Source organism: Panthera leo, chromosome C1 (genome assembly GCF_018350215.1).
Source record: "Panthera leo isolate Ple1 chromosome C1, P.leo_Ple1_pat1.1, whole genome shotgun sequence".
NCBI classification, from domain to species: domain Eukaryota; kingdom Metazoa; phylum Chordata; class Mammalia; order Carnivora; family Felidae; genus Panthera; species Panthera leo.
The window spans coordinates 35,571,259-35,593,026 of record NC_056686.1 but is presented as its reverse complement, the minus strand read 5'-3'; the positions used below and the strand labels follow the sequence as shown (position 1 = coordinate 35,593,026).

Genomic DNA, 21,768 nt, shown 5'->3' with positions numbered 1-21,768 from the left:
AAATTTTTATAGGCAAGGATACTTTTGAATAAAGAAGTCTCTATCCTCTATGCAATGGACCTTGCACCTCACACAGCCTGAAAATTGGTCTGGCTTCATATTTTGTACTTTCTAGCCACATAGTCTATTTTGGGACCGCATCCAAGTTAGATGAGAAATGCAAGCGTTGTACTAGATGCCCTTGAATCCAAGGGCAACATTTGAGGTAGGGGCTGCAGTCACAAGTGAAAGGGTCTTATGTTATTGTACACAGTGTTGCCTTCTCCATGGACCAGGCTACTCTCTTGAGACTGCATTGCTCCTGCCATGACCTTGCTATCCCCAAGGGAAAGCTCATCAGCCTCTTTTTCTGGGGAGGACAGAATCATTATGTGAGAACCTTTTAGAATCAGGAGACTTGGGTCTTTACCACTTAGAGTTGAAAGCTTCGTTTTTATCACCTTAAATGTAAAAATCTTAGATCTGCGCATCTGACAATGTTATTTTGAAGAACCATTAGGATTATGTTTGTGAAGAATGTTTTGTAATTCCTACAGTACCATACAGACAGAAGTAGGCAATCTTTCCCTTACCCTAGGGAAGGGATACTACCTAGTATTCTCTGGGCCACCTTCCTCTTAAGACATTACTGCTTTCCTACAGCTTATAGTCTATAGTCATGGGAATGAACTGTACAGACACTTTCATTATAATATAGCAGATGCTAAGGTTACAGAAAAGGCAATGCATAAGATGCTTTGAAAAAGTGGTATTTAACCCAACCTGAGGGTACAGAGCAGGCTTCTTGGAAGAGAAAATACCTAAGCTGAATCTTGAAAATTGAATTCTACTTATGAATAAGTAGTGTGTGTGTGTGCACATGCATGTGGTGGGGCTAATATTGCAGAGCAGAGTAGACAAAGGGAATTGCATAAACAAAGGCATAGTGGCATGAATAGTACAATGGGCAGACTGGGAGGTAGGAGTGGTAGGGAATAAGAGCTGAAAAGAGAGGACTCTGATCATATACTATCAAACTTGGATTTAATCTTCTAGACAGGAAATGAAGAAAACCACTGTCAGCTTTTTAAAAGTAATAGCTTTTTTTTTTTTTTTAAACACTTAGATTTTTTTTTAATTTTTTTTTTAACGTTTATTTATTTTTGAGACAGAGAGAGAGACAGAGCATGAATGGGGGAGGGGCAGAGAGAGAGGGAGACACAGAATCGGAAGCAGGCTCCAGGCTCTGAGCCATCAGCCCAGAGCCCGACGCGGGGCTTGAACTCATGGACCGCGAGATCGTGACCTGAGCTGAAGTCGGACGCTTAACCGACTGAGCCACCCAGGCGCCCCAAGTAATAGCTTTTTGAGATACACTTCACATAAAATAAAATTTGCCCTCTCAAAGTATGTATTTCAGTGGTTTTTAGTACATTCAGCCATCACCACTATCTAACTTCAGAACTTTTCACCATCCGAAATGAAAGCCCCAGATTCTATTCCCCTCTCCCTTCAGCCCTGGGCAACCACTAGTCCATTTTCACTTCTATGGATTTGCTTATTCTGGGCATTTAATATAAAAACAATCACAGTATGTCATTGATGGCTTTTAAACAGGAGAGTAACACAGATTTACGTTTTACTAAGGTCATGCTGGCAGGAATGAGGAAGGTGGATTATGGAGTTCAAGCCTGGACTAAGCCATAAGATCAGTTAGAAGAGCACTGCAATATCCCGGGGAGGAATAAGGAGGACCTGGACTAATGCAAAGGTGGGGGCGGGGAGGGGTGGGGAATGAAGAGGGAGGGGCAGATTTGAAAAATATTTAGAAGCTAAATTAGTTGGAGTAAGAGTAAAAAATCTAGGGTGAATCCCAGGTTGCTAGCTTAGCTAGCTTTAGCTTTTGAGGGAAAAAGTGAGTTCAGGTTTGCATGTATGGAATTCAATATGAGTAATCCAGGAGATGTCCAGAAATAGACTGGATATGCAAATCTGAAGCTTGAGGATAAAGGTCAGGTCTGAGGATATACATTTGGGAGTCATCAGCACAAATGGAGCCTGAGAGATGTAGGCTGAAGATAGAATGCTGAGAGCATGAGATGGGAAGAAGTACCTGCACTGGAGCCTGTACAGTAGCCAAAGGTAGAGAAGGAAAACCAGGGCTGTAGTGTCACAGAAGCCAGGAGAGAAGAATTGAAAGGGAACAGGAATAGCCTCTAACTAGCCTCTAATAGCTAGTCTGTTAGCCTCAGGACCACAACTGTTTATTTTCTGCACTCCTGGTATTAATGATTCCTGAATCATATATAAAAGTGTTGAAAGAATCAACAATGTCAACAGCAGAAAGATCAAGTTAATATAAGGACTAATTTTTGTCTATTGAGCTTAAAGCCCTAGAGTCATGTGAGAACTTACAGCAGAAACCCATGAGGAATGAGTGGGAGATAAGGAAGTAAAAATGGCAAGTGTTGCCAGCCAAACTTTGCTAGCCTAGACCCCATTAAGGACAGGCTCAGATTTTGGAAAATACCACTAGGGCTAATCCATCAGGGCTCCTCCTCATTTGCCTTATCCCTTTAGAAATACAGACGTCTAAAATTTGGCTCTTTTGTTTTTCAGTATCCCATCTTTGTCTTTGGCTCCAATGCCCAGCTATTGGCTGTGAGAAACTTTATGAGGGGCAGTGGTCACCCTCCAGACCAGAGGCAAACTGGGTAGCCTTGCCCCATATTGTGGGGCCCTGATCATCCCTGCCTTAGCCATTTCTCAGCTGTTCAGAGAAGCTACTGTGAAGTCCTATACTCCTAGATGAATGATTTGCAGTGAGTGGACAGTAGATGTCTATGAATGTGAAGATCGGCCAGAAACCACAGAGCTTTGACAAGGGCAGAGTACTGTGGCCATTTTCTGTTCCTTATCTCCTCCTCCCAGGCTGAATTTACAGGGCAGTTTCTGAGGGCTATAAAGCAAATAGTAAGTAGGACTTTAGACTGAGCCTTGGAGACAGAAGAAAGGAGTTGCAGATCAAATAGGAGGGGAGAAAAATAGGTGACAGATCTGAGCTGCCACTGCCTCATAAGCCTGTGCCCTATGGCCTGGGCTTCAGCTGTTTAATAGGCAAGCTGGCCTAGGGCCCATCTTCTCATGGTCATAGTCAGGGGGTTATGGGGTGCTGAGCCAGCAGAACCTGATGGGAAGGCCAAAGCCAGGACAAGTACAAGGATGGTCTTGCTTGGAAGCCAGAGATGATGCATGTCTACTCGGGCCCAGGTTAGATGTGATGAAATCACAGGCTCCCTCCAGCTCAGGGAGAAAATAGTATGATAATGTCAAGGCCAAAGTAGGGGGCGGGGGGTGATTGGTACCTGAGGTAGAGTAAGCAGGAGGTGACTTGGCAACTGCATGCCAAACCTGGTAAGGAGGGAGGGTAGGTTTGGGTCAAATAGGGTCTTGCTGGCCCCAGAAATGTCCCTGAGCCAAGGATCCCTACTCTCTCCTGCCTTTGAAGGAAGAAGGTGGTGTGAGGTGCCTCATGAGCGAGTGGTGTAGGGCTATTTTGAATGTAGCTGTTTGGGGAGAGCCGGTTGCTGATTTGTTTATTTACAAGCCATTTGTGTTCATCTTTTCTCTGGGGACAGCAGCATTTGTTCGGTGAGCACATCCTGAGCCTCTCTCATGAGTTGAGTGCTATCAGAGAGCCTGAACCAGAACCTGCTCTCTGTTAGGCTGTAAGAGGAAGTGGCATAGAGGAGGAGTTAAAGGAGCTGAGAAGAGAGAGGGTGGTGAGAGCTGGAGACGACAGGATGGAAAGGTCACTTACCTTAAAACACATAAAATCTGAGGTGAAAAGGAGAGTTGAGAGAACATTCCAAATGGAAGGAAGCAATAGAAGCAAAGACAAAGGCTTGAAGGGGCTGTTCAGGCTTCACAGGTCAGGCTTGTCTGTGACAAGTTTAGATGGAGATGTGTGCATAGGAGCAGCAGCCGGGGGGTAGGGGGCAGGCCAGTGGTTGGAGCCAGATCATAGACTTTTAATGCCATTGAGGAGGTTGGTTGTGATCCTCTGGGCAATGAAATGTAGTGCAGACCTGGCACTTGTCCTACACTTATATTACTTTGGGTCTCTGCATTCTGAGGAAAAGAGGATGGGAGGCAGGGACCTGATAGTCCGTCTTCCTCCACTAGATTGTAAGCTCCAAGAGGACAAAGATGTCTGTTCATTGAGCTTTCTCTGGCACTTAGAACCATGCTTAGTATATAAAAGCAAAGATAAATATTTGTTTGAAGCATATGACTCTTATGGCAGCCACCCAAGATCCAGGCCTAACTCATTTCACATGGCTGACAGAGTCCCAGGTCTGACCACTGGGTCAGCCTGAGTGTAGTTTCACCAAGGAGAAGACAAGGTGCCCTGTGGCAGGGAGGGGTGGTGGTAACTCTATGGCTGGCTGGTCCCCCTTCTGAGCCACATTGTCTTCTTCTTTGGGAACCCTAGAACTGCCTGATAAAGAGGGATGAGAATGGTTACTCTGCAGTGGTAGCTGACTTTGGCCTGGCTGAGAAGATTCCTGACGTCAGGTGGGTAGCCCTAATAGGTGCTGGGGTCACAGAAGAGACTGAAGCAAAGGAAAAATGCCAGCTTCCTCCCCAGAGGCCAGAACTTGGTTACAGTTCAATCTCAGCTCCCTAAATTTGGTCAGTCTTAGTCTGTGTCCATTCTTCAGGGAGAAGAATTCCCAATGGTCAGATATCCCATTGCACCAGCCAGTGGTGAGCTCATTCTCCATATAATCTCTCCCCTCACCCCCACCCCACAGCATGGGGAATGAGAAGCTGGCTGTGGTGGGCTCACCCTTCTGGATGGCACCTGAGGTTCTCCGAGATGAGCCCTACAATGAAAAGGTGAGTCTGGGGAGCCCAGGGCCTGGTTCTCCTTAGAATCCACTCTTATCAGGAAAGTGTCCAGGATCAATCACCCTGTATGTTCACGGTAAGTATCTACATCCTGCTCAGAGCAGGGTTGGTACTTGGCAGCTACCCAGTAAATGAACTGAATGAAATACAGGGCTTAGGCCTGGGCTGGCAGACCTGAGGGACACAGACCCCACCTCTCACCCCACTGAGAAGGAAACTGAGGTCTTACTACCCACCAGGCGGACGTGTTCTCTTATGGTATCATCCTCTGTGAGATCATCGCCCGCATCCAAGCTGATCCGGACTACCTTCCTCGCACAGAGGTGAGCTGCAGGTATAGGGGACAGTGCCACTGGGATGGGGCTGGTTTTGAGGCTATGGGACTGTTGTTACTGGGGTGGAGTTGCTGGAACTGTCTGTGTGGTTACTTCTTTGGGGCAATTCTCAGCCTCTCCTAAGCAGGCCAGGATGGGTGGAGGGATTAATGACCAGTCTACCAATGTCCCCTCCCCACCATACCCATCCACAGAACTTCGGATTAGACTATGACGCTTTCCAGCATATGGTGGGAGACTGTCCCCCAGAATTTCTGCAGCTCACCTTCAACTGCTGTAATGTGAGTGTCTCCCTCCCCTTCCCCCAGCTTTGGTCAGGGGCTGGCTGAACCCTTTTCACCTGGTTAGGACTGTAGGGACAAGCTGCTCATTAAGGTTCATGAGGAGCCTCATTTTCACTGATGAGTGGCAGTGCCCACATCCCCTCCTCCAGGCCTAACAGATAGTCCAGAGCCCTGGACCAAGAAAAGGAAAACTGCTTTGTATTGTAGTCTTCAGCCTGCAGGGTAGACTTACCACCTCTTGCTTTCGATACTGATAGAGCTCTGGTCAGGTTTCGATTGGACTTTGGGTCCAGCTGGTTTTAAGGCCTATGGGAAGAACTTTTGTTAACCCTCACTTTATACAGCTCTGGGGCTGGACCTACCTGTTATGACCAAGGGGTAGCTGGGCTTTCCTCAGGTAGCTCCCAGAGACATGTTAGCAGCAGAACTCAAGAACAGAACAAACTAATGTTAAGTGTACTCTTTCGGAGGGTTCTGTGCCCAACAAGGGGATAAGACCCATACAGAAAGGGTGCTGATAGGGGAGGGTATTAGACAACAGCATCTCCCCTGACCTTAGCTCTGGGAATCATCCTCATGGCCTGGGGCCTTCAGAAAAGAGCTTAGCTGCACACCTGAATCTTAAAAGATGCCAGAAACAGACTCAAACGCCATCCTTGGGGTGGAAAATAGGAGCGCAGGGCTAATGGCTGGTGTGGATGACTACAGATGGACCCCAAACTACGCCCATCCTTTGCGGAGATTGGGAAGACCTTGGAGGAAATTCTGAGCCATCTACAGGAAGAAGAGCTGGAGACGGACAGGAAGCTGCAGCCCACAGTCAAGGGTAAGAGATTAGACCATAGTGTTTCACCTGATCCCAAGGGAAGAAATTAGGATGTGGGGCCTTCCTCTCTAGGGCTCATTGCAGGATCTCATGTCCAGAAGAAAGGCAGAGGGGCAGGGGATGATGGAAAAAGTATGGGACTCTTCAGAGTTATGACTTGGCATATTGCCTCCCTTGTTTTCTCATTGGTGAAACACTTTGTGGCACAAGGTGCTCCTTCTGTTTGTCATGACTAGTGTGAGTAACCCTGACTTGACTGTTTTTCAGGACTCTTGGAGAAGGGACCTGGTGTAAAGCGACTGAGCTCACTGGATGACAAGATCCCTCCCAAGTCCCCACGCCCAAGACGTACTATCTGGCTGTCTCGAAGCCAGTCAGACATCTTTTCCCGTAAGCCCCCACGTACAGTAAACGTCTTGGACCCCTACTACCAGCCACAACGAGGTGGTACTGTCCGTACCCCCAAAATCAACCCTTTCAGTGCTCGCCAGGACCTCAAGGGTGGCAAGATCAAGTTCTTTGACCTGCCCAGCAAGTCTGTCATCTCGCTGGTATTTGACCTAGATGCACCAGGGCCTGGAACTCTGCCTCTGGCTGATTGGCAGGAGCCCCTGGCCCCACCTGCTCGCCGGTGGCGTTCTTTGCCTGGTTCACCAGAGTTCTTGCATCAAGAGGCCTGTCCATTTGTGGGCCGAGAAGATTCACTATCTGATGGGCCCCCACCACGCCTCAGTAGTCTCAAGTACAGAGTAAGAGAGATCCCGCCATTCCGAGCATCTGCCCTACCACCTGTTCTGGCCCATGAAGCCATGGACTGCTCCAGTCCCCAAGAAGAAAATGGTTTTGGGCCCAGGCCCCAGGGAGCTAGTCCATGCCTTGCAGGTGCCTCTGAGGAGATGGAGGTAGAAGAAGAAAGGCCAAGAAGCTTGGCTCCAGTCCCGTTTTCTGTCTCAGGCGTAGGCCTGAAAACCCAGGGAGAACAGGATGGGTGAGGGGGGCTAGTCCCAGCTCACCTTGGGGGTGGACCTTCAGTTGAAGCCACTGGGCCCTCTTATGTACAGCCTTGACTCTTCCCTGTGGCCTACAGAGCAGGCTGGCTAGGCCGAGCCAGGCTCAATATGGGGATTCCAAGTGCCTAACGGCTGTGCATGAGAGGGGAGACAGCAGTGAAAGGCTTTCCTACTTAGGGCCAACAGATGATACCAAGCTTCTGAAATCCAGCAAGGAGCTCTGGCTCCCACCCGATTCCCAATGCACTTCCCCAGACAGGACCAGAGGACTCCTAGTTCTAGTTTGCGCTGGCAGGCAGCTATTACCCCAGGTTCTTTTCCTACTCCAGGTCTGTCTTTTGCCCTTTTCTGGGGCATATAAGCTACTGGATGGAACCTGGAGCTGACCAGGAAGCCATAAAGGGCATGGCTATTTCTCAGACCTGAAGACTGGGGAGCTTCTTGCCAGTATGTCTAAGACACTTGAATAATTGCTGTTTGCACTTACTGCACAGTCAGACCACATCACTACATTTCTATGCAAGGGGAGGGTGAGGCCGTGTAGTGGTCATGGCTCTTAGCTAACCTATTCAAAGGTCTTTTCCAGTTGATTAATCTATTTTCATATTTATGAAGGAGTCTTAATGTTCTGCCCCATAAAACTTTCAACCCTGTGGTTGGGAGTGGGGCTGGTTTTGTAGGCCCCAGGGCCTGCTCTATGTATTTGTCAACATGTGACACACCCAACTGGTTAAATGGTTTATACACGGACTGATTTTCTTCCCTTCCTGCTATGGCTGGAGCTATGGGAACAGTCTGTCCTTACAGAACCGCAATAAGAAATAACCAAAGATGAAGCTGGTCAAATATTTTCATAACTTGTTTCTGTTGATTTTTTGGTAATACTTTTTCCCCAAGACACTTTCAGATTTAAAAATAAATAAAGTTGGTGTTACAGGTGCTAGTCAGCCTTCTTACGTGTACCCTTGTTCCTCATCCTCTGGGGTAAAGGAGAAGGTGCAAGACAGATGCAGCAGTATCTCTGCCAGGACCCCACCCCCTGACCCCCCCAACTCTGTCATTCACAAGCTAGAGGGACCCAGACACTTGTATTCCACTCTCAGTTCTCGTCCTAGGCCCTGAGTGCTAGGCAGAAGTTGTGTCAGCTGCTGCCCCAAGCCAGCTTCATCTTCTGGTTGTGGGCTTTGGAGGAACGGGAGAACTGGCTCTTGGCCACTGTGAGGGGTACAGCCTTGCCACTCAGATATACCTTGTTGTGGCATTCAGGTAGCCAGGGTCCAGAGCTACAGATCTGGGGTCCTTGGCTCACTCCCACATAGGCCATTACAAAACCTGTCATAAAGGCATCAAAACCAGCTCGATGCAACCCATCCCCAGCCACTGGGTGAGGATTGGCTTGACCTCCTGGCGCTTCTGAGGTAGCCACATCAGCTGTTTCCAGCCTTGTTGCTTTGAGCCCCATCTCCAAGTCATTTTTGTGACCTTTCTCCAAGCCAGGCTGGCTCCTAGTCTCATCTTCAGCCACTTCCTGCTCAATTTCCTCAGCCTTGAGGCCATCCCCACAGACCTGCTTCATGGGAGGGCCATCCTCATTTTCCTCAGAGGTCTGTTTCCCAGGCAGGCCCAACAAAGCCCTCCGCCGTTTTTCCCTACGTCGCCGCCGTCGCCGCTTGTCCTCCACCACAGCCTCATCAGTGTCAATGATAAGATCAATATCATGGGACCGAGGACACTGCGGTCCCAAGGGGCACCAGCCATAGGCCTAGAGGTAGGAAAGAGGCTTAGACAGGGATTCCAGGCATCAGAACTTTCCCCCCTCCCCCCAGGAAATGGGTGGGTGCTCTTACCGAAAAATTGTCACAGATGCTGGTGGAATGAGGACGGTGGGTTGTAGGGGGCATGCAGCAGCGGTAGTCAATATGGGCCCTCATGCTAGTAGGATAGCTGCAGAACTCCAGGGTAAGGTGTGGGCTGCCGGCTGCCCGCTGCTTCCCATTTTCCCGCTCACTGCAACAGCGCAAGAGGGTATTGGTCCACTAGTGTATAAATTCCATAGGAACAGGGTTTTTTGTATGTTTTGCTCACTGCTGAATCCTCAGCACCTAAAATAGTGCCTGGCACATGGTAGGCACTCAATAAATACCTTATGTAAATGAAACAGTCAGGCTTATACCAGGCCCCATCCCTAAACCTCAACCAGTTCCTCACCATTTCCGGAAAACATATTCTAGGTAGGAGGCCACGAAGCGGGCATGAAACTCAGCAGCATACTTGGTGTCATAAATGCCGGCTGGGAACATTTCACACAGGTCCGCAGTGAAGGTTCCCAAGCTCTCGGGAAGGTGTGCATAGAAGTTCTGGTACAAGAACACCAAGTCTATGAGACCATTGTGTAGTACCAGGGGCCGGCGGGCCCGGATTAGCTCCAGGAAGAGTGTCCTTACTGACTGGCTCTGACTCTCATCACCCTGGGTAGAAAGAAAGAGGTCATCAGGAAGAAGAGTCCCCTAGGGAGCCTCTTTTGCAGGACATTTCTATCTGGCTCCCCTACCTGGAAAGCTCTACCTCCCTGCCTTACCCAATGCTATTCTATGTATCAGGCTTGTTTCCCCAGCCCTGTCTCTAGTGATTTCCCATACTGAGCAGATCCTCCCTACGTACCCAGCCTAGGTTAGGAAGAAATGAAGCCACAGAAGGGGCAGTCTCAAGGCTGGAGACCTACCTTGTCATTACCCTTGTGGTAAGGGATACCCTGAGCATACTGCCGGTTGAAGTTGAAGCCATGCTGTACCAAGAATTGCACAGACTTTGGTTCTATCACATACTCTTCCATGCATAGCAGGGTCAGATTGAACACCTGAGCCAGGTATGAGTGTTCACCCTGGGAGAGAAAGGATCTGCTATATCAGGATTTGGGATAAAAACACCTCACACCTGATGTTCTCCAGGATTTCAACCCTCCTCCCTGCCAGCCAAAGACCAGGGATAGATGTGAGATCAGCCCATACCTTATCTGGCTGCTGCTTGAAGCAGGCGAGGCCCAGGGAGAGAATAGAACGGGTCCTGGCAGCATGACACACGGACTTGTAACGTTCCTCGATGCACCTTGGGGTTGGGTTTAGGGGGTGGCTGTGGCTGGGAGCTAGCCCTCAAACCACCCAGGACTGTGAATTCTACTCCAGGGATGAGGTCTTCCCCTCCTGCCAAGGCTGACACTAAGATCAGGGCTTATACTTACTGGTTCAGCAAACTCTTCCTGTCCCCAAGCCCACTCAGTTCCTATGAGTGGGTAAAGGGAGAGTTGTGTTAGGTTCCCAGCACCAACCAGCCCTTTCAAAACTACCTGTCCTCCCCATTCCCCAACCCTCACCGTGTCCACAGCCACGAAGCTAGCTGTCTTTATGGCCAGCAGGAGGGATGGCCACATCTCCTTGAAGTTGTCACTCTGCACATCCACCACAGGAACCTGGACTACTAGCTCCTCCCCAGATTTTGTGGTTTTGCAGACACCACCTGAGGGTAAGGAGAGCAAATGATGTTAATGCTCAGGCAGGGGTCCAGGGAAACCAATACCAAGGCAGGCCATGGCTGGGGGCGGAATGTTGGGGGGCAGTTTCCATTAAGGCAAGAAATGGCAGCTTTCTCCTCAAACCCTTTGTACCATACATGCTCTAAACACAGGCCTTGAAATGAGCAGTACCCTGAATTTGGGGAGAGAAAGCCTGCGTCTTCCAGTGGTTTATGTGAGCTTTTGGGAAAATAACTTCTCCCTTCAGCATCACAATCCGCAGAAGAGGAAGGTCGGACTGTGGCCCAGTCCGATCTGTGCCCCAGTAGCCAAAAGCGGTGGTAGCCATGATGCCCCAGAGCCTCATAAATAATTCCTCACACCCAAGCCCCCAACACGTCCCATTTCTTTGGACCACGACTCCCAATCCGCTACACTTAACCATGAGCCTTAGACTACATCTCCCGACATGCCCCCACAGTCCCCGTCTAAGCTGCCAACACGCAAGGCTTTTGCAGCCGAGCTGCGGTGCACACCGGGACTTGTAGTCTCCTCGTGGCTGGTTCGGAGGTGAGCTAGTTGAACGTTGGAAGTCAGTTTCTAGAGCCGTAAGCCCGAGGCCTTTCCCTTCCCGGAGCGCACAGAGTTTTAAGGAGGAAGCCCTGGGAAGCCACTCACCATCAGAGGCCGCTGGGGCTGAGACTGCGCCATCGTCACTGTCGGCGGCCATGACACGGAGGGCCCCTCGCCTGAGAGGTGTGTGGGGGGTACGCGGGGCTTCCGCTTCGTTTCTCCGCTCGGCTTCTGCTGTAGGGATCGGGGCGGGGCCTCGACCCCCACCCCCGCCGAGTAGCAGACCGGTCTGACTTCCGTTCACATCACCCGGGTCTGGCGCGGAGGAGGTGTCCCAGCGCGCGCTCGGACCTCTTTGGCTGGCACAGCGTGGATTGGAGCCACGCCCTCTGGAGTGCGTCGGACGCCGGGCCTTGGAGACTGCGCGGGAGGTAGGTAATTCCTTCCCCGCATGCACTTTGCGGGAACGTGGGCGGTGGCTTTACGTTGTCTTCATCCGCTCAGCCCAGGGTTGGGGGTGGGGTCCGGGCTCCCCAGAGGAGGTGGTGCTACCCCGGTGCAGCCTAAAGCACGCATAGGAGTTATGCAGAGACGGGAGTGTGGGGGAAAGGATATTTTGGGAATAGGCAAGTTCCCAGGGAGGAATGGGAGCTTCATGTCCAGGAAGTGAAAAGACGGAGAGGGGGACGCGAGACGAGGCTGCCAGAGGGATTAGAGCCACCGACTGGCTAGGAAGCCTTTGAAATAATATAGGGAAGTGATAATAAGGACTTCAGTTAAGGCTCCGGCAGTAGGGACGGCAAGGAAGGGACAACTTGTAAGCGCTTAGGAGGTATATTTGACCTAGAGGGTGATTGGACTTGACTCCTGATACCGCGAGAGACCTGTTCTTTCTCAAAGGCTCCCGTTCCCATCTCTGGACCCACAAGGAGTCAACCTTTTCGTTAGTCACTATTTCTAGCTCATCTTCAACTTTTCTCTCTCTACTGAGTCTTTTTCATCATTATTCAGAATTGTTTGGGTTTCTCCCATCCTGTTGTTTATCGTATACAGCTTACTTAGCACTGTGCTAAGCTCTGGGGACTCAATAGTCAACAAGAGACTCAGTACTTGCTCATGGAGTTTTATAGTCAAGTGGGGGAAGCAGACAGTCATCAAACAAACACAAACGTAAAATTACAATTAGTGTAAGAGGAAAAATGGAGAATTACATAAGAGGATAATACTGGGGGCTGATTTGGACATTTAAGTCAAGATCTGAAAGAATGAATAACTGCTGGATGAAGCACAGGATAAGAGCTGTCCAAGCAGAGGGGAAGGATTGGGTGAGGTGTCAAGGTGGACAGACACCTGGATGATTGAAGCAACTATTTAGGCAAACAAATGGCTGGAGCAAAGTGAGTGAGGGGATGAGGAAGGTGGGGATCTTTGGAGCTTACAGAACTATTTTAAGAGGATTGGCTTTTCAGAGCAATGAGTGTGACAAAGTGCTCTAGTGGCTTACAAGGTACTTAGTGATTCTATGCCCCCCACCTTCTTTACCTCTTTGACCTCATCTACTACTTATCTTTCCTCAGTCTATTCTAACCACACTGGCTTCCTTATTATTCTGCAAACAGGCACCTTCCTTAGGGCTATTCCACTAGCTCTTTTTTAGTATGCCTTTCCCGTGGCTAGAACATGGCTAACTCCTTTAACTGCCATAAATCATTGGTCAAATACCACTTTAATAAGGCCCACCTTGACCATCCATGTGCTTTAAAATCGCAACATTCCACCACCACCACTCCTATTTCCCTTCACATATTTTTTTTTCTGTTTATCCTAGTATTTACCACCTGACAGCCTATATAATTTACTTATGTGCATTATTTATTTTTTGCTCTCCATTAGAATACAAGTTCCATGAAAACAGGAACCTTTGGTGTTTTATTTCTGAAGTATTCCAAGTACTTAAAACTGCTCGGCACAAAGTAGGCACTACATAAATATTTATTCAGTGAATTAGTGGGAAGCCATTGAAAGTTTTAAGTAAGAAAGTGACACGATCATGTCTTATAAGATTGCTTTACTCTTTGGAGAATGGATTGTAGAATGAATTATGGAGCTAGTGAGTTTGGTGAAGGAAGTTTGGCTATGAAGGGGAGAGTGGGTGTTGTAAAAGGGATTGAGGAGCAGGGCCCTGAGCTTGGACAGTTTAGAAGAGACCATTCTTTAATGGGAGGAAGGAAAAGGAGAATGCAGATAAGTGTAGAGCGTAGCAAATCTGTACATTTTTTTTTTTTCTCTGAGGGAGCAAGCAAGCTCTTTTGATGAAAATGAGGTGATGAAGTTAAGTTTTAAGGAGAGAGTTTGAAGCTTCAGGGACTGCAGTATAGCAGTCACAAGAGTGCAGTCTCTGGAAGCAGACCTTTAGGATTTGGGTGGACAAGTTGCCTAATCTCTACAAGCCTCAGTTTCCTCATCACTAAAATGGAGGTAATACTAGAAAGTACCTAATGGAGTCATCTGGAGATTGTGTGAGAAATTGGTAAAACACTTAGCCTAAGGTCTGGCATATGGCAAACCTTCACTAACTGTTAGCTATATAGAGAAAAGTAGAGAAAAGGGCACCAAAAGAACAGTAAGGGAGCAGTGAAGATCAATTTCTCATTGAAATTGAGACCTATTTCTCATTACTAGTGGCCAGCCAGCTATGATTTACTAGATCAGGAAAAGATTAGGAATAAAAAATAGCTCATCCCCTCCCACCACCACCCCAACTTGCCATCTGCTCTCAGGCAAATCTTTTACCATCTCTGGGGCAGCTGGGTGGCTTAGTTTAGTTAAGCATCCAACTTCGGCTCAGGTCATGATCTAGCGATTTGTAGGTTTGAGCTCTGGATCAGGCTCTGTGCTGACAGTTCAGAGCCTGGAGTCTGCTTTGGATTCTGTGTCTCCCTGTCTCTCTGCCTCTCTCTCTCTCTCTCTCAAAAATAAAAACAAACATTAAAAAAAAGATATTTTTAAAATATCTTTAATGCTTATTTTTATTTTTGAGAGAGAGAGAGAGAGAGAGAGAGAGAGAGAGGAGCATGAGCGGGGAAAGGGCAGAGAGAGAGGGAGACACAGAATCTGAAGCAGGCTCCAGGCTGTCAGCAGAGTCTGACGTGGGGCTCAAACTCATCAACTGTGAGATCGTGACCTGAGCCAAAGTCAGACGTGCAACTGACTGAGCCACCCAGGCACCCTAAAAAAATATCTTAACATCTCTGATCCTTGGTTTCTCCTTTCTGCAGAATGGAGGTTGGATTGCATGACTGCTAAAGCCTGTTTCGGTGTAAATGTGCCACATCTCTGAGCAGATAAACTTCCTACCTGCCCCATGCTCTTAGACATACCTAAAGAAGCCCTGTCCACACACGCAGTCACAGTAAACATCAGGGACACACATACAGGTGCTCCTGTACAGCCCCCAGCCCAGCCCCAGCCTCTTCTTTTGTGTGTGTCTCCAGGACTATGCTAATGTTGGTCCCTCTGAAGTCACTTGCAGAAACAGCCCTACTGGTCATACCTCAGTGCCACAACCAGCCAAGAGCAACCCCATGAGCATCTGGAGAGTAAGAAAAGCTAGACACTCTATAATAAGTACTGTAGAGAAAGTGGCTATACTCACTGAAGGGCCCCAAGATTCAACCTCATTGTGACAGACTACTTTGGGCCTTTCTCTTCTAGGCCATCATGAAGAAGCCACGAACCGCTGTGAGGAGTTGTCACCAGAAGCAGGCGTCTGGCCATGAGGGAAGGGAGAAGCAGGTCCTTAGCAGCAGCCAGGTCAAGCCTTCTACCCCTGATGGTGAGGAGCTTGGTCTGAGTCAAAGGTGAAGGGGTTGGTTTCGTTGGCCATGAAAGAGAGGTCGATTCAGGCTGGGAAGACAGCGTGTTTGTGCATCAAGGCTTCAAGGGACTAATTACGATCTAATTCTGACTTTGCTGTGTAACTTTGGGATGATTTCTCTGAGTGGCTGCTTTCTTACCAGTGACATGGAGTGGTAGCTTGTGTATTTCCTTCCTCCTGTGGCTTTTGTGGGATCAGATGAGTTTATGAGCCTGAAAGTGTTTTGTAAATGGGAAAGTCCTGAACAGGTATACATTATGCTTGGCTGAAACTGTTGGATTTTCATCGTGACCCAGAGACAAAGGAGCCACCACTACCACCCTAGGAAAGTTAAGGCTAGAAATTTGGTTAAGGTTACATACACAGCATTTTGGTCTGACTCCAGGTTCAAAGCTTAAGCAAGGGTTTGGGGGAAGCACTAAGGTGGAGCAGCCAGACTACAGTGCCCTGGGTACCTGGTGCACTGTCCGTGCAGGGACTATGCCTAAATTTCCTGAGGCCCCAGCAGGCTTGGCCAGGCGGCAGAAGGAGGTGGTATTGCGGGATCCTGTCTCCCCATACCATCTATTCAGAGACACAGCTGAGGTCACAGTCTTTCGGGAGAACCTTCTGAGCTGGTACGACCGAGAGAAACGGGACCTGCCCTGGAGAAGGCGGGTAAGCAGGCTAGGGGGCAGGGACAGTGGGGTGGGGGGTTAGTGCCAGGCCCCCTCCACACTAACTCCTTGTCTGGGATTGCATTGGCAGGCAGAGGGTGAGGTGGACCCTGACAGGCGGGCGTATGCTGGTGAGTGCATCTCCTGAGAACAGGGCTGCTTTGCCTGGATGCCCACTGGTCTGGGGTGTAGGGGCTGTGGGCTGGGAGCAGGGCAGCTCAGCAGTGCCCTCATGCCAACCCCTCTCCCCCAGTGTGGGTCTCAGAGGTCATGCTGCAGCAGACCCAGGTTGCCACGGTGATCGACTATTATACCCGATGGATGCAGGTGACTTCAGGGAAAGAAGGGGAGGGTCATTGAGCCAAACCCCAGAGAAAGCCTAGCCTTTGGGGTAGGGGTAAAGAAGGCTTCCTTCACCTCTCTCACCCTTGACCTTACTTCCTTTTGATCACCTTCGGGCTCTAGAAGTGGCCAACGCTGCAGGACCTGGCCAGTGCATCCCTGGAGGTGAGTGCCACCCTAAGGTAGGGGGAATGGGGACAACTGAGGACTGACCACTGATCTCTCTGACTCTACCCATAGGAGGTAAACCAGCTCTGGGCTGGCCTGGGCTACTACTCTCGAGGCCGGCGGCTGCAGGAGGGAGCCCAGAAGGTAAGGGGGAGACAGGGAGGGTGAGCCCCAGGGCCTCAGGTAGCACATAACCTTGAGCCTTCCCACCCCAATCAGGTGGTAGAAGAGCTGGGGGGCCATGTGCCACATACAGCAGAGACTCTGCAGAAGCTTCTGCCTGGCGTGGGGCGATACACAGCTGGAGCTATTGCTTCCATTGCCTTTGGTCAGGTGAGTCCATAGCCCACCCCTACTTTGTGTGTGCCCACCTACCTTCCTCCCAGACCAGGCTGACTTCTGGATTCCTCTGTGCCAGGCAACTGGTGTGGTAGATGGGAATGTAGTACGGGTGCTGTGCCGTGTCCGAGCCATTGGTGCTGATTCCGGAAGCACCTTTGTCTCCCAGCAGCTCTGGTAGGATATTGGGGTAATAGGGGAGACTGGGAAGGGTGTCTCCAAAGTGTCTTTGGCTTACAGCAATGTTTCCTTGTAGGAGCTTAGCCCAGCAGCTGGTAGACCCAGCCCGGCCAGGGGACTTTAACCAAGCAGCCATGGAGCTGGGGGCCACAGTATGCACCCCACAGCACCCACGCTGCAGCCAGTGCCCTGTGCAGAGCATGTGCCGGGCACACCAGAGGGTGAGCCATCTGGGGAAGGGGCAGGCAGGGGTCCTAGAGGGTGACCCCTTCCCTATGACACCTTGCCTTATGCCTCTTAGGTGGAACGGGAACAGCTCGTAGCCTCACAGAGCCTGCCAGGCAGTCCTGATGTGGAGGAGTGTGGTAAGTACCAGCCCCAGCCCTTCACTGCACTGTCATGGAGCTGCTTGTGGAAAGTATCATTCTAGTTAATCCTACAACTTGAATAAGATTCTGCAGAGCTGGGCCGCGGCCGGCTCTCTGGGGTTGGCATCTAAGTTCACCTAAGCCTGAGTGGGGCTTTGGGATCTCTCTTCCCAGCTCCCAGCACTGGACAGTGCCAGCTGTGTGCGCCTCCCACAGAGCCCTGGGACCAGACCCTGGGAGTGGCCAACTTTCCCAGAAAGGCCAGCCGGAGGCCCCCCAGGGAGGAGTGCTCTGCCACCTGTGTTCTGGAGCAGCCCAGGGCCCTTGGGGGTGCTCGAATTCTGCTGGTGCAGAGGCCTAAGTCAGGTACCTGGATCCTCGGAGTGGAGGGCAGTGGCATGAGCAACACGGAAGAAATGGAGGAGTCAGCAGCTAAGGCCCAACCACACCTGGCTGTCCTTCCTCTCAGGTCTGCTGGCAGGACTGTGGGAGTTCCCATCTGTGACTGCAGAGCCCTCAGGGCAATGTCAGCGTGAGGCCCTGCTGCGGGAACTGCAGAGTTGGGCTGGGCCCCTCCCAGCCACCCACCTCCAGCACCTTGGGCAGGTGAGTGACCAGCGGAAGGAGCAGGAGTGATGGCTTTGTGGACATATCCACAGGCCTGTTTCAGTCCCTTGACCCTCCCTTCAGGTGGCCCACACCTTCTCTCACATCAAGCTGACATATCAAGTATATGGTTTGGCCCTGGAAGGGCAGATCCCAGTGACCATCACACCACCTGGAGCTCGCTGGCTGACCCGGGAGGAGTTTCATACCGCAGCTGTCTCCACCGCCATGAAAAAGGCACTACCTGTGTTGTCTTCGTTGTACCTTCTTGTGCTTCCTATATGTTCTATGTGAACCTATTACTATGTAAAAGGAAAAAACCATATTTTAAACAGATGTACTAGGGCATGAAGTTGAGAGAACAAAGGGGTCTGGCTCTTCTGGGGAAAGATGCCAGTCCTGCACTCTCCCCCTCTGTCCTTGGCTAGGTGTTCCGTGTGTACGAGGGCCAACGGCCGGGGACCTGCAAGGTGAGTCTCTTGGCCCTCACCCAGGCATCTCTCCCCGGGCCCAAATCCACAGGTTTTCAGTTGAGTTAAATGACACATGTTTGGATGAACATTATCCACACCAGGCTTCACCATAGGGAGAGGAACAGTTCTTATCTTGAAACCTTACAGTCTAGGGTCCAGGGTGGAAAGGGAATAAGAACAAATGATGTTAACAACAGGGTCACAGGTATGTGAAATGCTTGTACCAAGTTTTGTGGTTTATAAGGTGGAGAGCTTTCAGTTCTATCTGGGAGGCAAGGATCAGGAAAGGCTGCTTAGAAGATGCAGCTGGTAATCTGGGTTCAAGAAATGAATCATTTTCTCCAGGTCTGGGAGGGGAATCAGCAGTAAGAATATTCTTTCCAGGCCCAAGAGTAGTAGGAGCAAAGGTGCCACAATGCAGTCTGCAGTGCTCAAGGAGCTGTAAGCATAGCAGGGTCTGTGCAGGCCAGTCAGGGCCATGAACACCAGGCCACTAAGGCATTTTTGGTGGAGAGGAGTGAGGTTTGTATCTTAGGAAGACTACCTTGGGCTGCCATATAGAGTTGATAGAAGAGGTTGGAAGCTTTACAACATTCAGGCTAGAATCTGAGCTCTATCACTGCAATGGGGAGAGGAGTGGAAGGCGAGGACTCTGTTGCCCCCTTAGTACCTCCTTCTTTTGGCTTCTGCACAGGGTTCCAAAAGATCCCAGGTGTCTGCTCCATCCACGCAGAGAAAGCCCAGCCCAGGCCAGCAAGTCCTGGATAGTTTCTTTCGGCCCCACCACCCCACTGATGTATCCAGCCTCAACAGTATGGCGCAGTGACACCGCTGGAGCCCCTACTTCTTGAAAATCCTGTTGTTTAATAAAGTGCTTATTTTTGTAGTCATTTTGGAGACTTCCTGCCCTCTTCCTAGTCCTCTCATTCTTTCCCTCTGAGGATCCCAGAAAGTGGTAAAGTCCTGCTTGGTGCTAACTTCTGGCCAAGCTCCCAGCCAGCCCTGGGCAGTGGAGGTGGGCATTCTGTCCAGAATGATCTGTCCTCCCCTAACCCCCAAGAGAGAAGGAGAAGGCAGCTTTAGGGGGCCCCTGCCAGTGGCTGACACCCAACACCCTTGGTCCAGGTCTTTGGTCAGCTCTGACTGGAGTAGTGGTATTGTCTTAGAGCAGGTGGTTGGGCTCAGCCCTGACCCAACCCTTCCCCACCTGCAGAGGCTGCTCCCTGGGGAGAAGGGAAACACAGGGGAGGATTTGTTCTGTCATAAATTCCTACCTCAAATACTAAATTTATATCTGTATTGTTTCATATGTAGTGAAACAATATAGAAAATCAGGGAGTTCATAATCATAAAATTAGGGGTGGGGTGAAGGGAAATGGTATCAGAGGTCACAAGGAAGGTTCAAAAGTATTGATATATTCTATTTCCTAATTATATAATTCCTTTATTCTTTATATCTTGCATATATATTAGTTATAGACTAAGAACATTTCATAGTTTAAAAGAAAAAATAAAATCCCACCTCTTTGGCACCCCAGTGAGAGATTCAAGTTCTGGCAGGTATGGCCCTGGGGACAAAGCCCTCTCCACTCCAAGCCTCCATGGGTGTTTCTCCTTTGCAACAGGCCCTGTGCTCCCGGACAGGAGGGTGAACCCAGCCCCAACCCTTCTCAGGTTTCTTGGTTCCTGGAGGCTTGCTCCTCCTGCACCGACTGCCACAGGGCCCGGATGTTGCCCTGGCCAAAGCCTGTCGCCCCCTGCCTCTGAATCAGCTCCAGGAAGAAGGTGTCCTCTGGAAAGAGAGACTTGGTGAAGACTTGAAGCAGAAACTTGCCTTCATCGCCATCTAGCAGGATCCCCTGTCGGGCTAGCTGGCTAGGCTCATGCCCAGCAGCTAGGATTTGCCTTTCCTTGCCCGGCTGCTGGTAGTATGCCTCAGGAGGAGCCAGGAGCTGGCCCCCCGCCACTGCTACCCGTTCAGTGGCTTCTATTATGTTCGGCGTGTACAGCCCCACGTGCTGCAGTCCTGGTCCCCTGTGCCGGGCCAGGAACTGCTCCACCTGGTCCTGTCCACTGGCAGCCCCTGGCAGGGACTCAGCCAGTACAAGGGTGGGGGCAGCGCTGCCTGGCGTGGTCTGCAGGGCGGTGAGCTTCAGTCCCCCTGGCCCAGATCCTGCTGTCACCTCGAGGCCCAGCTCCGGATCCTCACCTGGGCTCAGTGGCAGGTGGCGAAAGTCTAGGCAGTCGTGGAACCAGCGCATCAATGTGGGGGAGCTGCCACAGGTGCAGGCCAGGGTCAGGTGGTCCACGTGGCTGACCCAGCCTGGGCGGGTTGCACAGGGCACAGGCCTGAAGCCCGGCAGGAAAGGCCCTCCGAAGCCGGCGCGCTCCAGCAGAGTCAGGCTGAGGTTGCCCACAGGTGATCTGACCACGGCATAGGTGGCGGTGCCCTGAGAATCCCGCACGCTAACAGGGGGCACCGGCACGCTGCAGCCCCGCGCAACCAACGCCCGGGCGGCAGCGCCCGTATCCACCACGTCGAAACACAGGTTGGTGGCGCTGGGCACAGCATGACGTGGGTCCAGGCCATACAGGGGCTCCTGGGGCCCAGCGCCCTCGTTCACCAAAAAGACCGCGTCGCCGCTGCGCAGGGCCAACTGCCGCCAGCCGTCTGCTTCCCGCACCGCCAGGGGCTGGAAGCCGAAGAGAAGCTGCAGATCTTGGGCAAGGGGCTGCCCCGCGGGCACGTGGAAAGCGATGTGGCACAGACGACGGGCGGACGCGGCCATGGCGGTCCAGATGGTGACCCTGCCTGTCCTTCTCCTGGGGCCGTTCACCTGTCCTTGAGAACTCCCGGACTCTCCGTCCCAGGCTTGTCGTCGGAAGCCTGTGGAGTCCAGCTTTTCCCGCAGAGCGCGTTCCTCGCTCTTTTCCGGGGAGAAGTCACAGACCCGACCCCCTTAGGGGCTTGCGGCTCTCCCTGCCACGCCCTCTGCAATCCGGGTCTGCCTTGAGACCACCCGGTCTGCGCTGCGCTTGGTGAAAACCACGTGGAGCCAGAGCTAGGGCGGAGCAGGAGGGAGGGGGCGGAGCCCGGGACTCTGCAGACTTTTCCCCTCCCGCCCAGACGCAGTCGCCGAGGGTACTGTAGGGACGCAAGGCTGCTCTTTCCCAGAGCCTCTGGCTGGGCCACACCCTTTGGCACTGAGCCTCCCTTCTCCGCCCCCGGAGATCACAATAGCTGCCTTCATTCGGTGCTGGACGCTGGGCTCTCTCATCCTTTAAACCCAGAGCAAAGGGAACAAGCCCTAGCTGGGGGAGAAGCCAGAA

At 51.0% G+C, this 21,768-nt stretch overlaps 4 protein-coding genes across 9 annotated transcripts in view; 2 read left to right on the top strand and 2 right to left on the bottom strand.

The window, feature by feature from the left end:
- TESK2 (testis associated actin remodelling kinase 2) overlaps positions 1–8,295 on the top strand; it is a 132,072-nt gene extending 123,777 nt beyond the window's left edge. For both annotated transcript variants that reach the window (XM_042950893.1, XM_042950894.1), the window contains 6 exons: positions 4,475–4,557; positions 4,797–4,881; positions 5,133–5,216; positions 5,423–5,509; positions 6,221–6,338; positions 6,606–8,295. In XM_042950893.1, coding sequence (XP_042806827.1) covers positions 4,475–4,557; positions 4,797–4,881; positions 5,133–5,216; positions 5,423–5,509; positions 6,221–6,338; positions 6,606–7,330 — 1,182 coding nt within the window. In that variant the 3' untranslated portion in view covers positions 7,331–8,295. The remainder of the gene's footprint in view (positions 1–4,474; positions 4,558–4,796; positions 4,882–5,132; positions 5,217–5,422; positions 5,510–6,220; positions 6,339–6,605) is intronic.
- Positions 8,193–11,617, bottom strand: TOE1 (target of EGR1, exonuclease). 2 transcript variants are annotated; one of them, XM_042950900.1, is made up of 8 exons: positions 11,535–11,617; positions 10,719–10,861; positions 10,587–10,627; positions 10,357–10,453; positions 10,071–10,229; positions 9,557–9,816; positions 9,196–9,355; positions 8,193–9,110 (listed from the first exon to the last, which is right to left on the bottom strand). In XM_042950900.1, the coding sequence occupies exons 1-8, from the start codon at positions 11,584–11,586 to the stop codon at positions 8,490–8,492; spliced, it is 1,533 nt and encodes a 510-aa protein (XP_042806834.1). In that variant the 5' UTR covers positions 11,587–11,617; the 3' UTR covers positions 8,193–8,489. The 2 variants fall into 2 exon arrangements, with proteins under 2 accessions (XP_042806834.1, XP_042806835.1); XM_042950901.1 differs by lacking the exon at positions 11,535–11,617 and adding an exon at positions 11,299–11,316.
- A 116-nt stretch (positions 11,618–11,733) lies between these two features.
- MUTYH (mutY DNA glycosylase) lies at positions 11,734–19,328 on the top strand. Of its 4 annotated transcripts, none has more exons than XM_042950899.1 (17): positions 11,734–11,860; positions 14,924–15,028; positions 15,144–15,264; positions 15,782–15,963; positions 16,054–16,093; positions 16,216–16,289; positions 16,428–16,469; positions 16,545–16,616; positions 16,692–16,805; positions 16,891–16,988; positions 17,068–17,212; positions 17,293–17,356; positions 17,534–17,725; positions 17,829–17,965; positions 18,050–18,202; positions 18,394–18,435; positions 19,133–19,328. In XM_042950899.1, the coding sequence occupies exons 2-17, from the start codon at positions 15,014–15,016 to the stop codon at positions 19,262–19,264; spliced, it is 1,623 nt and encodes a 540-aa protein (XP_042806833.1). In that variant the 5' UTR covers positions 11,734–11,860; positions 14,924–15,013; the 3' UTR covers positions 19,265–19,328. The 4 variants fall into 4 exon arrangements, with proteins under 4 accessions (XP_042806833.1, XP_042806830.1, XP_042806829.1 ...); XM_042950895.1 differs by having other exon boundaries at positions 11,784–11,860; positions 15,815–15,963; XM_042950896.1 differs by lacking the exon at positions 14,924–15,028 and having other exon boundaries at positions 11,783–11,860; positions 15,815–15,963.
- Positions 19,329–19,961: 633 nt separating this feature from the next.
- Positions 19,962–21,432, bottom strand: HPDL (4-hydroxyphenylpyruvate dioxygenase like). The gene has a single exon (XM_042952547.1). The coding sequence runs from the start codon at positions 21,225–21,227 to the stop codon at positions 20,109–20,111; it is 1,119 nt and encodes a 372-aa protein (XP_042808481.1). The 5' UTR covers positions 21,228–21,432; the 3' UTR covers positions 19,962–20,108.
- Between the last annotated feature and the right edge of the window lie 336 nt (positions 21,433–21,768).